Source organism: Rhinopithecus bieti, unplaced genomic scaffold (assembly GCF_001698545.2).
Source record: "Rhinopithecus bieti isolate Rb0 unplaced genomic scaffold, ASM169854v2 scaffold_13261, whole genome shotgun sequence".
Lineage (NCBI taxonomy): Eukaryota > Metazoa > Chordata > Mammalia > Primates > Cercopithecidae > Rhinopithecus > Rhinopithecus bieti.
In genome coordinates, this window is record NW_016807494.1 from 880,772 (window position 1) to 895,676 (window position 14,905).

General features: G+C 36.6%; 1 protein-coding gene across 1 annotated transcript in view; it reads right to left on the reverse strand.

Moving 5' to 3' along the window:
- CDC42BPA (CDC42 binding protein kinase alpha) overlaps positions 1-14,905 on the reverse strand; it is a 333,136-nt gene that overhangs the window by 131,189 nt on the left and 187,042 nt on the right. Inside the window, exons 11-12 of the mRNA XM_017882327.1 lie at positions 10,097-10,219; positions 651-784 (exon numbers count right to left, since the gene is read on the reverse strand). Coding sequence (XP_017737816.1) covers positions 651-784; positions 10,097-10,219 — 257 coding nt within the window. The remainder of the gene's footprint in view (positions 1-650; positions 785-10,096; positions 10,220-14,905) is intronic.

The following is a 14,905-nucleotide window of genomic DNA, read 5'->3' on the forward strand; positions in this document are numbered from 1 at the left end:
TATTAGTCCCAACATTTTTCTGTTAATGAAAGTCACAGTGCTTAGCAGCATGTGGTTCAAGAAAAGTATTTTCTCTAGTGTTTGAATATTATTTACCCTATTGGGCTATGTTACAGAGTCTTAGCTATCAATAAATTTTCTTGATGTTTAAAATAATGTTTAAATGTTATACAAAGTTCTTATGAAAATGACGTTAGCTTTTTTACCCATGCTGCTCTGAAGGATAAAAACTGACATTTAAAACAATAACCAAAGAAATTTTAAATTATATTTTAAGAATGTTCTTATCAGCAAGTTATAATGAAAATATGCCTGTATTTTAAATTTTTTCTATAGATGCTAAACAGATTCTACTATTTTCTTATTTCTTCGTGTTTCTTTTTCAATAATATTCACTTTTAATCTAGTCCTTTGACTATTAACTTTCTAAAAGAACAAAATATTCTGAACTTTCAAGCTTCAACAATTTAAAGTTTATTACTAGCTACTCATCAAATGACATATACCAAAATAATCCTTATATTTTAAACCAACTTTTAAAAGATAAAATATACTATGTATTATTGTAATTCATTATGAATGCTTTCAGTATTCTTATTATACAAGATTCAAAACAGAAAAAGCTTTAATGATCTATTCACATATTTTACCTTATTTAGATCTTCCCTTTCTTGTTGTAATGTTTTGATTTGTTTTTCATAAGCCTTGATTTGTCTAAAAGCTTCATCTAGTTCTTGCCTCACAGCATTAGCTTCTTCAAGTTGCTGTTCCAAATGACTCAATTCTAAAAGCAAAAGACAATGTTTCTTTTACTATTTGTATAAAAGCAAATGATTGAACCTAAGGTAAAACAACTAAATTTTTTTTTTTAAATCAGTATTTTGAATTTGGTGTTAGGTCTACTGATAGACAGTGTATACCAGTATGACTCTTGACAAATTAAATGCTTATCAGTTCACTGTAAAGATGGTGAATTGCGTATGCCAGTGTGAAGATGTGCAAAATTTATGTGCAGAAATGCCTTACAGATTCATTATGAAAAAAAAATACTTGCAAAACAGCACCTTCAGACCAATTAAAAATTTAAAACTAACAAGCAACAAGAAACCCAACCAACAACAACAACAACAAAAAGGCAAGTTTTACTGCAGTGTTGGTAAGCATCCTAAGGCTGATGTTAGTCAAATTACTGTGTAAGATGATTTTGATTCTAACAGGGTGGTTCCAAATCACCCAGTCTAGTTTCACCACTGTTTATCTGAAGAATACACTCTGATTTCCAAAAAGCAAATACCTGAAAAACTCCTTATCTAAATCAATTCTTCTGTTTTTTGATGAAGAAACTCAGGGAGTTGAATAATTTGCCTAGTCACATTGCAAAATATGTATCAGAGATAAGACTAGAGCCCAGGAAATCTTGCACTGACTTCTCCACCTTACATGGTAATGTTATTAAATAATGTTTAACATTCTCAGATAAGAGGGGATATTAAGAAACAACAACATTATTGATTTTAACCTATGCCTTAAAATGTAATAAATTGATAGGAAATGTTCCTGGTATTAAAAGTAAACTAGGAAAGAACTGAAGTCAGTGATACAGAGAAATCTAAACAATATTCATTATCAGTTCTGCTCTGGATATTTTCTGTTCTTTACACATTATTACTCTAAGTCAGCAATACTCAACCTTTTTGGTACCAGGGACCAGTTTTGTGGAAGACAATTTTTCCATGGCCCAGGAGTCCGGGAGATGGTTTTGGGATGAAACTGTTCTACCTCAGATCATCAGGCATTGGTTAGATTCTCATAAGAGGCATGCAACCTAGATCCCTTGCATGAGCAGTTCACAATAGGGTTCACGGTCCCATGAGAATCTAATGCCACCGCTGATCTGACAGGAGGTGCAGCTCAGGCGCTAATGCTCACTCACCTGCCATTCACCTCCTGTTGTGCGGCCCAGTCTGCCGGTACCAGTCTGTGGCCCGAGAATTGGGGATCCCTGCTCTAAGTGACATCCCCAGACAAGTGACATGAGCATCCCTTAGGAACTTAGATATGGAGAATACCAAGCCCCAATCAAGACCTAATGAAGCAGAATCTATACAGTATCCTCAAGTCATTCATTTGTACGTTCATGTGTGGGAACCAGTGCACAAAGTGTTGTATACTGTTGAGACTGATGCTTTCAATAAATGAAGTAGTGTTAATATGTTAGTTCTAGTGGGAAAAGCAATTCACTTGCGTAGATGAAACCTGCAGTCTAAAAATTACTTAAAGGTATTAGTGTATCATGCATTGTATAGTACTACATTCCATAAATAACCGGTAACAGTGCAATAAACTTACAGATTTCAAACTTACTTTGAAAGTATAGTTATTAATAGCACAGTTAACTTTTGAAGATGTAACGTTGTATTAACTGGTTTTCATAGTATCTGAACAGTATCAATTAATGAATGCTTATGTGAAGAAAACTAAAAATCATAGGGTGTTTAATCTTAATCATGGTGTTTAGTCTTATATTCAGAAAACTGTATTTTATCACTTTATCAAATTTTGGCATTTCATAGGGGAATATTTCTATTTCAATTAATTTCTTTCAAACACATTTAAATATTTTCTAGTTCAAGTTTTAACATTTTAGGATTTCAAGAATTTCTTGTTTTCTTTTTTTTTTTTTTTTGAGACGGAGTCTTGCTCTGTCATCCAGACTGGAGTGCAGTGGCGTGATACTGGCTCACTGCAACTTCCGCCTTCCAGGTTCAAGCAATTCTCCTGCCTCAGCCTCCTGAGCAGCTAGGATTACAGACACTTGCCACTACGCCCGGCTAATTCTTGTATTTTTAGTAGAGATGGGGTTTCATCACGTTGGCCAGGCTGGTCTCCAACTCCTGACCTCAGGTGATCCGCCCACCTCAGCCTCCCAAAGTACTGAGATTACGGGCATGAGCCACCGCGCCTGGCCTGGATTTCAACAATTTCTAAAGTAAATATCAATTTACTTTTGTTATTTCTCATAATTAAGAGTAAAAATATAGCCTGTAAAGCAGCTGACTTCTGTCACTTCCTGGTTCATTTTAATTAAACTTTATGGTTAAGGAAAATCAATTTAGAGTAGCATTATGGTACATTTAGTAATCCATTCTGAGCACACTTTCTTTCTTCTACTTTTGAAGTGTTCTTCTCTAACATGTTCAATTTTTTCAGAAATTATTGTTACTGACTTATTTCAACAGCTCTGAGAAACAAAAAAATTCAGTATTTCATAAAATTTAAAAGAGTGTTGCTGTTGTCTAACTTATCTCCTTCAAGACAGAGACCATATTTTATATTTCTCTTCCATGCCATACAGCACCAAGAAAATAACCCCATATGTATGATACCTTCATTAAGTCCTCATTACTAACAAGTTGAATTTTACAGTCCTAAATAGCACCCGGGAGCTAAAAACCATTTAGTTGGTATCAGCTAACCCAGTTTCCTAGTACAGCTTTTTCATAAAATCTCCCTATCATATAAAGTTTATAACAGCCTTGATTTTCTACGTTATAAAGTTTATAACATGGGATAGCATCTAAAAGCTTTAAGGATATTTTTACTGATTTATTTCAATACAGTGTTAATTTTAGTTTTCACCACAGTCATTTCATTTTGGCTGCTTTGCAATGGAGTTGTTGGAGAAATACATGTCAAATTTCCCTGTTTTATATTTCAGACACTTTTCAAAAGTGAAAAAGGCTCAAAACATTCATTTAAACAACAGTATGTGAATTATGAGAAGTACAAAAGAATGTACTAGATTAAGAAGTGTTGGAAAAGATAACCCCTCCCCCAATATTTCATAAAATCCTCCATTATGGAGGGAAACACAGCACTCGTAATTTGGAAAACACAGAATGTTGCATTCCCAAAAGATGAACACCCCATATCAAGAAAAATCCAGAATGCTTTGAACTTTGGTCAAATACTATAAAATGGGTAAAGCAGCAGAGCCTTTACTTTCACTACAACAAATAGCAAATATGGCTAAAATTCTGAAAGAAATCCAGAGACTATTAAAAATATCCAACACAATTAGCCATGACATTTAGATAAAGTTGTTAAAAACTAATTATAGTGAACAAATAGAAAAAGCTGTAGTAGGCCGGGAACCATGGCTCATGCCTGTAATCCTAGCACTTTGGGAGGCCGAGGCAGGCAGATCACCTTAGGTCAGGGGTTCAAGACCAGCCGGGCTAACATGGTGAAACCCCAGCTCTAGTAAATATACAAAAATTAGCCAGGTGTGGCACACACCTATAAACTCAGTTACTTGAGAAGGGCTGAGGCAGGAGAATCACTTGAACCCAGGAGGCGGAGGCTGCAGTGAGCCAAGATCGCATCACTGCACTCCAGCCTGGGTGACAAAATGAGACTCTGTCTCAAAAGAAAAAGCTGTACTAGGAAACTGAGTTAGCTGATACCAACTAAATGGTTTTTAGCTCCCGGGTGCTATTTAGGACTGTAAAATTCAACTTGTTAGTAATGAGGACTTAATGAAGGTATCATACATATGGGGTTATTTTCTTGGTGCTGTATGGCACGGAAGAGAAATATAAAATATGGTCTCTGTCTTGAAGGAGATAAGTTAGACAACAGAAACACTTTTAAAAAATAATAACGTAGAAAATCAAATGCAAATTGTGTGGCAGGCTATATGTGCTATAGGAACTGAGGTCAAAAAAATGGGCATGAGTAAAGCAGTATTCAAAGTGGAACACTATAAACTGGAAAGGGGTTAAGACTGGAGCCAGCAGGAGGTTGGCAGAACAACCAAAACATTTCCCTGATCCACAAGATGGATATTTTCATTTTTCCCATTATGTAACTCTTCTGAGATGTGAAGAAACTTTACTTCTAATTATAATCAGTAAAAATAGGCTCCCTTATTATCAATACACCTATTCACAGGGGAGAGAGGGAAGGAGAGAGAGAGACAGAGTGTGTGTGTGTGTGTGTGTGTGTATGTCTGTGTATGTGTTAAGTTTAGGGTTGGACAAACAGAAACAGTACACAGAGACACTTATCCCCAACCTCAAGGCAACATAAGAATGAGAGTTTCAAAAGTACATTATAGATTATAATAAATTTTTTCATTTAGGAAACAAAAAAAATCCTATTTTCTCATACAAAATATTAAATGAGGTATGAATTTTTTATTTAAAAAAATTTATTTTTGTCTGCTGATACTCAACAAATATATATTTAGTGTCTGTTATACAATACTGGCAATAAGCTTGGCATTAGGAATGTAGTAGGAAAACCTACTATAACCTACTTCCTAACCTTTAGGAGCTCAGAGTATGGTAAAGAAGCAAATATTAAAAAGAAGTTGTCAAAAATTATAAATTTGTCGCTTTTTTTTCCAGGAACTTAAAAATATTGGAGAACACTGTTGTTGGGAACACAAGATAACCAGTCATTAATGGTGGGTATTTGTATACACAAAGACTTTGCTCAAGAAGTATCTGGAAGAATGACAGACTGAAGGTATTTTGGATACTTTTTTCTTCAGAGCCAAATTAAAGTTGGGGCTACTCATCAGGCAGGTCCTAAGGAGAGCATTCAATTTGTATTTTTTGTTAAAAAGGGAAGGAAAAAAGAAAGGGAAGGAAAAAGACAGTGTGTGAAGGAAGTGGAACATCACGGGGTGATTCAGTATGGCTGGAATCACTGGACAAGGGAGTAGTAACAAGAGACAAAGCTCGAGAGGCAAATACATGCATAATAATGAAGGGCCTTGTATTAGAATTGAGAAATTTCTACTTTATCCTGCAGGCAATGGGGGTCCACTGAATATATTTATGTTGAAGCTGTGACATGAACAGACTTACATTTTTAAAGCTTACTCTGGAGACTTCAAGTTCTGGGAAGACGGAATAGATATATTTCCCATTCTTCCCATTAAGTATAACTTAAAACCCTAGACATTATACATAAAACAAACATAAGACGACTCTGAAATGTGAAGAAAAAAACTTCCTCAGGACATTGGGACCTGATAAATAACGTAACAGTTGAGTTTTCTGGGGTTTCTTCTTGGTTCATATACCCCAGAATTAGAGCTAAAGATGATAACCCATAAATGACAACAGCTATAAAGAGAAAAAGCCCCAACAACAGCCTGCTCTTTCTAGCCAAAGGATTAGGAAAGGGGTAGACCAGGAAGATAGAAAACTCATAGAAAATAACAATTCTACTTGAGATAAACATCACAGAAAAAAACTGGTCCCATGTCACCAATGTCAACAATGGACAAGGGCAGGGGGGCTACATTTCCAACCTCATGAGGCTATAATGAGATGCTCAAACACATCTGCAAAAGTGGTGTCAGAAAAACACTGGGTGTGGTTACTCATGCCTATAATCCCAGCACCTTGGGAAACTGAGGAGGGTGAATCACTAGAAGACAGGAGTTCGAGACTAGCCCAGGCAACACAGTGAGACCCCATCTCTACTAAAAATACAAAACATTAGCCGGGTGTGGTCCCAGCTACTCAGGAGGATGAGGCACAAGAATTGCTTGAACCTGGGGGATGGTGGTTGCAGTGAGCTGAGATCGTGTCACTGCACTCTAGCCTGGGCAACAGAGTGAGACTCTATCTCCAAATTGGGAAAAAAAAAAAAAAAAGAGTGGTGTCACAAAAAGACAGGACATTAACCCTCACTGGCTGACAACAAGCCTCCCCTCACACACATTGTCAGTGGAAACCACACGGGAAACCTGGACTTCTACCTCTAACCTGGGTTGACTTTCGGATCCCAAGCATCCTGTATTTTCAATCTCTATGTGGTTGGGGAAAAAATCTGCATATAAGTAGATCCACACAGTTCAAATCCATGTTGCTCAAGGATCAAGTGTATTTATAAATTTACAGCATATTTAATTTTACGTTAAAATAAATCATTTATAATAAATGTATAATTTTATAATAATTTTATGCTGCCTCAGCATCCATATTGAATGCGGGTTTAGGTTTCTTGTTTCAGAGGCAGGGTTTAGTCACTCTTGATGCAGTTTTCAATTCTACACCACACCCAAGGGGCTCAAGCTGGAGACATCTCTCCCATCTAGCAGACTGGGATCGTGCCTTCCAGCCACCTCCTCTAAAGGGACCATTCAAGCACTGGCTTCCAAACTTAAAGTGACCTACACCCTATTCCCTAATATATACTGCTAGTTGCCATGCTCTCCTGGCTCAAGGCTCTCTGTCTCCCTGCACTCCCTGACCTCCAGGTGTGTGGCCTCCAGGCATGCCATGTGCCACAATGTCTGTAAGCACTAAAAACTCTTAAATGTTCACATTGAGGTTGTCATTGACGCTGTACCAGCAATCTGACTCCTGACTGCAAGGTTGCTTCAGAAAGGATGCATGTAGGTGGATCCCCTGCTAGTCCTCTTTTGTTCAGGCCTCTCGTGGCTGCTGGTGACAGTAGCCAACAGCTATGTTGACAGAGAAACAGCTAGTACAAGAAAGAAAGGAAAAAGAAGAAAAAAAAAGAACACTCAAGACTAATATCCTTCATGTCTATAGACGCAAAAATCCTTAAAAATATATTAGGAATGGAATTCAGCAACATAAAAAAATAATTGTACACCATGACCACCGTTTACAAGAGGATGTATGGCTTGTTCAATACTTTAAAATCAACCAATGTAATTCACCATATTAACAGGTTATTTTTTGAAAATCGTATGTTCATATCAATCAATACAGAAAAGCATCTGACAAAATTTAGCACCCATTAATGATTTAAAAAACCCTTAGAAATACAAAAACAGAGGGAAACTAATGCTTTTCCCCAAGATTGAGAAGCTAGAATGTTCTCCTCATCATTCTTCTTTAACATAACATAGTGCTGCAAGTTCTTGCAATGAGGCAAGAAAAGGAAACAAAAAGCATATAGATCAGAAAGGGAGAAATAAAACTGTTCCCACCTGCAGATGACATGATCGTCAGAATTAAATATCCCAAATAATCTATTTTTTTAAAGCCCTCTTAGAACTAATAAGGGAGTGTAGTAACACTGTAGAATACAAAATAAACATGTAAAAATCAACTATATTTCTATATATTAGCAATAAACACATGAACAGTAAAATTAAAAATACAATACTATTTGGAATTGCTCAGAAAATGAAATTACTTATCATGATTCTATATATAATGGGTTAGACATCAACACAAGTTTCCTTTGGATAGTGCCAGAACATTACTGTGAATGACAGCAAAACGTTTTAAGATTTAAAAATTTAGCTCTTATACAGAGCTAACAAAGAAGCTCACAACTATTTTGGTGAATGACATAACAACTAGATTATTTATTTGAATATTTTACATCAATATCATCTATTTCAAGGCAGTTTTAAAATTAATTAGCAAGCTTTCAAAAGCTACTGCCATTCAAAGCCACATTCTACTATTAAAAAGAGAAGAGACAGGCTTATGAATAAGTTTTCCAAATCCCTATTGCCTCTCTGAAGACAAATCACTGACCATTCTAGCTGGTCTTCTGTTCCACTGCTTTTTTAGTATCATACAACTCTAACGTAGACATTCAATGACACTCTTAATGTTACTGTTGGTACCAAAGCAAAGTCCATGATTCACTTATCACGTTCCCAATCTATTACAACTTACTTTTGGAAAGATAAAAGTAACAGAGATTAGATATATAGATATTTCTTAGGAGGACAGCCTCTTAAAAACACAAAATAGGATTCACAAATTATGCTCAAAATTAAGATCTCCATATATTTAAAATAAACAAAGTGCTAATATGACATTTTAAATAGTCACTTTTATAAAAGATGCTACATTAGATTGTTTCTTCTCTTTTACTTATTTTTGCCTAAAACTGCCTTTCTGGAGAGGCCTGACCGTTCTCGTTAAAACAGTACCTTCTGCTCTCTTTTCCTATCCCTCTACTTATTCAGATCATGTAATGCCTCTAAACCCTGCAAAAAACTGCCATTTCATTCTGAGTAAAAACCAAAGACCTTACGACAATCAGTAAGGCTCTACTGATCAGGCAACAAGCCCATTTCACCCCTTTAATTCTCATTTCCTTCCATTCTCCCTGCTTGCTCATTCTGCTTCAGCCATGCAGTACTCTGTTTTACTGGAACACCTGGGGCACATTCGATTTTAAGAGTCTTTGCACCAGTCCTTCTGCTTGGAACATATATTTTCCAGATAATTGTATGGCTAACCTCCTTGCCTTCTTTAAATTTTTGCTAACATGTCACCTTCTCAGGCCTACCCCTGGAGCACTATACTTAAAATGATAAAACTCCTCATTTTGCACATCTGACTAATTCTCCTTATTCTATTCTTATTTTTAAAGCACTTATTACCTTCTAACATATTGTATCATTTACAAAGTTATATATTTACTGGTTTCTGTTTTCTGTCCTTTACCTAGGCCAAAGCAAAGATTTTTTGTTTAAAGTTGTTCTGCTTAAGTTGAATCCCAAGAGCCTAAAACAACACCTGCTACACAGTAGGTGCTAAATATATGTTTATTGAATAAATGCAATAAATGAATAATAGGTATACAAACACCTGTCAAATTTAATTTTAATCTCAGTAATATAAGGAAAAAATAATTGCATAACAAATAAAATAAATTTTCTTGATGCCTGTATACATGCACTCTGCTTGTCTCTAGTGTCCTTCTTCACACCTTACTCACCTTTTCCTCTCCTCACAAATATGCTTTGCCAGAAAAACTCCAAAATGAACAGGCCTTCCAAAAAAGCCATCCTTATTCACAGAAGTCTGGGTTAGGTGATCCTCTATGTACTCTCCACGTATCTCCATTTATTTTTCCTGATAGCCTTTTCATACATATTGCAGTAACTGTTTATCTGTTTCCCAGACCAAAATGTGAACTTCTTGAGAGCAGAACCCATTCTTATTTGCCCTTCCCTGACTACCATGCAACTCACATCACATAACACAGACAGGTTCTCAATAGATGTTTTTTGTGTGAATAAACCATTTTTTAAACATTTCCTAAATTGAATTAGCAGTGAATCACAGATATTTACCTGTTACTTGTTTCCTTAGTTTTTCAATTTCTTCTTTTAAGTTTTTTATTTCTAAATCTTTGCTTGCTGTTAGTGGACCATCAACAGTTGAATACTGCAGAGCTTGGACAGTCTGTGTTGACTCTTTAAAAAAAAGAATAAATAAAAATATCACCATACTTCAAATTCTTAACACTAATAACATTGTATTTTTTGCAGAGAAATTCTTACACAATTTATAGAACAAAACATCTACTCACCGATAAAAAGCATGTGAATACGTAAAAATTAAGTCATAAAAAATCAGGTCAGGCATGGTAGTTCATGCCTGTAATCCCAGCACTTTGGGAGGCCGAAGTGGGAGGATCACTTGAGTCCAGGAGTATGAGACCAGCCTGGGCAACAGAGTGAGACCCTTTCTCTACAAAAGATATAAAAATTGGCAGGGCATGGTGGCACATGCCTGAAGTCCCGCTACTCAGGAGGCTCAGATTGGAGAACTGCTTGAGCCTGGAAGGTTGAAGTGGTAGTGACTCATGATCATGGCACTGTACTCCAGCCTGGGAGACAAAGTGAGACTCTATCAAAAAAAAAAAAAAAAAAAAAAAAAAAAAAAAAAAAAAAAATCCGCTGCGCACGTATATATATATATATATATATATATATATATATATGAAAGAAATCCACCTTCTAAATCATTTTTGGTTTTTTGGTGTACTCTGCCAGTGAATCAACTACGTAGCTCCTTTTTCTCCTAGTAGGAACATCACCATGTGATAACTCAAAAGCCTGGTATGTCAGTCAGATGCTATATGAAGAACTGAATTGGGTTTACAAAAGGAGGGTTAGGCATGTTAATATACATATGCAGAAGTGCTGGCCTTCCAAATTTTATGTCTGAAAGTTGAGGCCCATCTACAGGTAACTATGGCTCAACAATTTAGCTAAAATATTTAGTTAAAATAGAAAATATTAATTTATCTTGCAGTTCTAATTAGAAAACACAAGGTTTTAAAGAACAGTAAGTCTATTGAGGCTTATTCCCAGATATCATCAAAAGATACGGAACAAAGAAAATATTTTTTACCATTTTACACCAGAAATGAAATTGCCCTTTGTTCTAAAATAGGTGTTCTGCTATTTATGGAGGGATTCTTACATAATAAGTCTCTCCCTTACCATAATTCTTTATGAGTTAGTGCAAATCATTACTGATTACTTTGTGTGTGCATATATACGTGTGTGTATGTAAACCATAACCCCTGTATGTTTGGCGGTCAATAAATATTTGTTAATTTGAATTAAAGGTATAAGATATACTACATTGTGCATCTGATCTTGATTTTCTGCATCATATAAGGTATTTCTTATATATTTCTATCTCTTCGGGTTCAAAACATGCTAAAACTGGTCCTTTCTGTATTTATTATTTTGAAAAGAACATCCAATGTTTTGTTTTTTTAAGACATCTAAATTGGGGCAGAAAATGGGGAGACATAAAAATACCCAATGTGGGGGAGGTGCAGGTGCGGTGGCTCATGCCTGTAATCCCAGTGCTTTGGGAGGCCAAGGTAGGTGCACCACCTGAGGTCAGGAGTTGCAGATCAGCCTGGCCTACATGGTGAAACACCATCTCTACTAAAAATATAAAAATTAGCCAGCCATGGTGGTGCATGCCTGTAATACCAGCTACTTGGAAGGCTGAGGCAGGAGAAATGCTTGAACAAGGGAGGCAGAGGTTGCAGTGAGCTGAGATCACGCCACCACACCCAGCCTGGGTGATAGATCAAAACTCTGTCTCAGAAAAACAAACAAAAGACCAAAAAATACCAAATGGACATTAATAGGAGTTACTTTTCCTCCTGTACCCCACCTACCACAGGTATGAAGGTGGGGCAGGCATCCTTGCTCATTATTGCCACCTCTCTCCTCAAAATTCCTAGGTCTACTGAAATGGCCATTTCCTGCGTATGTAGTTATCCACTTGTCCTCCCTATCCTACTCTTTTTTAAACAAGGATTTTACATGTTGTTCTCTGCTCTTCTTTCCATTACTACTCTTCTTACTATTCTTAGTGACTTTAACATCAAAATAGATAATCCATCTAACACTGACTTCTGAGGCACATAAATTCTCTACAACAGATACTGATGGTTTTTACCCAGCATCTACTTATTTCTTCTTCCTTGTGAACCAAATTCAATTATCAGGCTACAGTGTGCATAGGCAAGGTGGGCCCAGTCAAAACTGGCTGGTTTAAATTAATCATAATAATTCCATTCCACATTGCAAGTGTTGGTCAAGAATTAGGTATGAGACCTAGTTAGAACTTAAATGGTACCTTGAGAAGAAGTCCACTAGGGGGCTTCAGGGAGAGGTTTTAATCTCCCATTAAATGAAAGATGTATGAAACTAAATGAATCTTTCCACTTTCTGAGTCTCTGGATATGTGCAGATATGAAGATGGAACTCTTGGTGTACTCTGCCAATGAATCTATTTAGCTCCTTTTTGTCCTAGCAGGGAACGTCACCATGTGATAACTCAAATGCCTGGTATGTCTGTCAGATGGTATATGAAGTGAATCTGGTGTATGAAGGGAGGTCTTACCTTCCAAAGTTTACATCTGAAAGTTCCACAATATTGTGGAATCAAGGAAAGCCAAGAAATTAATAGGGCAGCTACCCCAAAATTAGCACTGAAACCATTTACTTCTGGCTTCTTAAGTGAGAAAATAAATCCTTATTATTTAAGAATTCTCACATTTGCAGCCCAAAACAATCTAGCTGATAGACTTCTCTCCAGTATAACCATCAGATTAACTGGCCACATCCTAAACTAGTGGTTCTCTACTGCAGGTGTACCATCACCTCATGTGAAGGGGACAGAAGGGGAGTCAGCTGTTGACACAGTACATGAGGAGACTGCTACAAGCATTTAACATCTGGAAACTCAGAATGTTCAATATCTCAGAGTGTGAAACTCTCTCTCATGTGAAAAAACTACCTCACCCCAAATGCTTGTGGTTCACCAATTAAGAAATTCTACTATACACTTTGTCATTATCAGTAACGGCATGGCCTCCAAAATCATCTCTCTTATCTGTACAGCTTACTACTCCAGGGACCACTTCAACAATTCTTCATTCCCAACACAAATGCCAATCAATGTGTTCCCAACACTTTCCATTTTTTTCCTCTTTACTTCCTTACTTACCCTGGTTAGATTCTTTGGTCCATCACTGTTTTGCAAACACCTTCCATTTCTTTACCCTTCTCTCCTCCATTGTACTTATTCTAGAAGGCCCTCAATCTTGGCTAATTTCTACTCTCCTCCTACTCTATGATTTTACCCAAGTAGCTAAAAATGACTGAAAAAAATACACAGTCATTTAAAACTCATGATTACTAAACTTAAATAACATGGAAATATCTGGTGATCCTAAACTATTTCCCTGGCTCATTTACTCTTTTTGTCACTATAATGACCATTTCACATTTTCTCTTTTTCTTGTCAATTATCTATTATCTCCTCTACCTTCCTTACTCTCAGTGGATGACCCTACTTTGTATGTGATTTATTTGTCTGTCTCCTCAAAGTAGAAAGGAAACATAACAAGGGGAGGTATTTTTGTCTTTATCTGTTTTTTATTACGTTACTAGTTATGTGCAGAACAGTTCCTGGCTGTTTGATACTCAATAAATAGCTGATAAATGAATGAATCAGTTTAAATGTTAATCTATGTCACTGCTATGAAACAAGTATTCATGCCAAAAGGCAATGATCTTACATTTTTGCTCGCTTTGCTCTGTGTAGACGATACTATACATGTAAAAATACTAAGAACAAATAAAAGAATTCAAAACATTAAAAAAAAAAACCAAAACACAGGAAATTCTTAGTCATAAGGGGATGGACTAGGAAGCAACAGGTCACTGCTTTGTTTCTCCTGCTGTAAAAAGTAAAAATTCAGTACATAATTTGAAAAAATCTTATTTTAAAACATCTTTGGTTTATTTTACTTAGTTTTCTGTGCTTTCCCAGTCAGAGGTGGGAAAGTGAGCCAGGGAAGTGAGGCATTCTGAGGTGAAGAGGCTATTACAACTGCTTCTTACCTGGAAGCCTTATCCATTTCTGTGAGCGTACTTAGGTCAAGCCTGGCCTTTAAATTGAGAGATAACATGCTGGAAAGAAAAATCACTGAAGCTTCTGGAGGATGTGCGGGGATGATGCAACAATCTGGAAATCTCAAAGTCCGTAAGCATATGGTGCTTTCATTCCCATGGTATATTTTAATTGTTGTACTTGGGGGCTGCATGGGAAGTTAGGGAGCTTTGAAAAGTCAGACAGAAATCTCCGATAGTATAGAATTATTTCAGAGATGAAGAGCTGCTTGAGGAAGAGAATCTGCTTCAAATACATGGCCAGTCTCTTTATCAAGACACTTACCAAATTTGGAAATGGTATAGGGCAGAAGGCTGAAGAGCAGAATAAATCTCCCATAGTTTAGGAAGTGAAGGAGAAAGAGGCCCAACTAGGCTCTATCCAGCTCCCGTTTCTGGGCATTTGAAATCAAAGGTAGGTTTGAATCTAATTAAAAATGCAATTTAAAGGCGGGCACAGTGGCTCATGCCTGTAATCCCAGCACTTAGGGAGGCTAAGGCGGGCAGATCATGAGGTCAGGAGATCGAGACTATCCTGGCTAACACGGTGAAACCTCATCTCTACTAAAAATACAAAAAATTAGCCAGGCGTGGTGGCACACACCTGTAGTCCCAGCTACTCAGGAGCCTGAGGCAGGAGAATCGCTTGAACCCGGGAGGCAGAGGTTG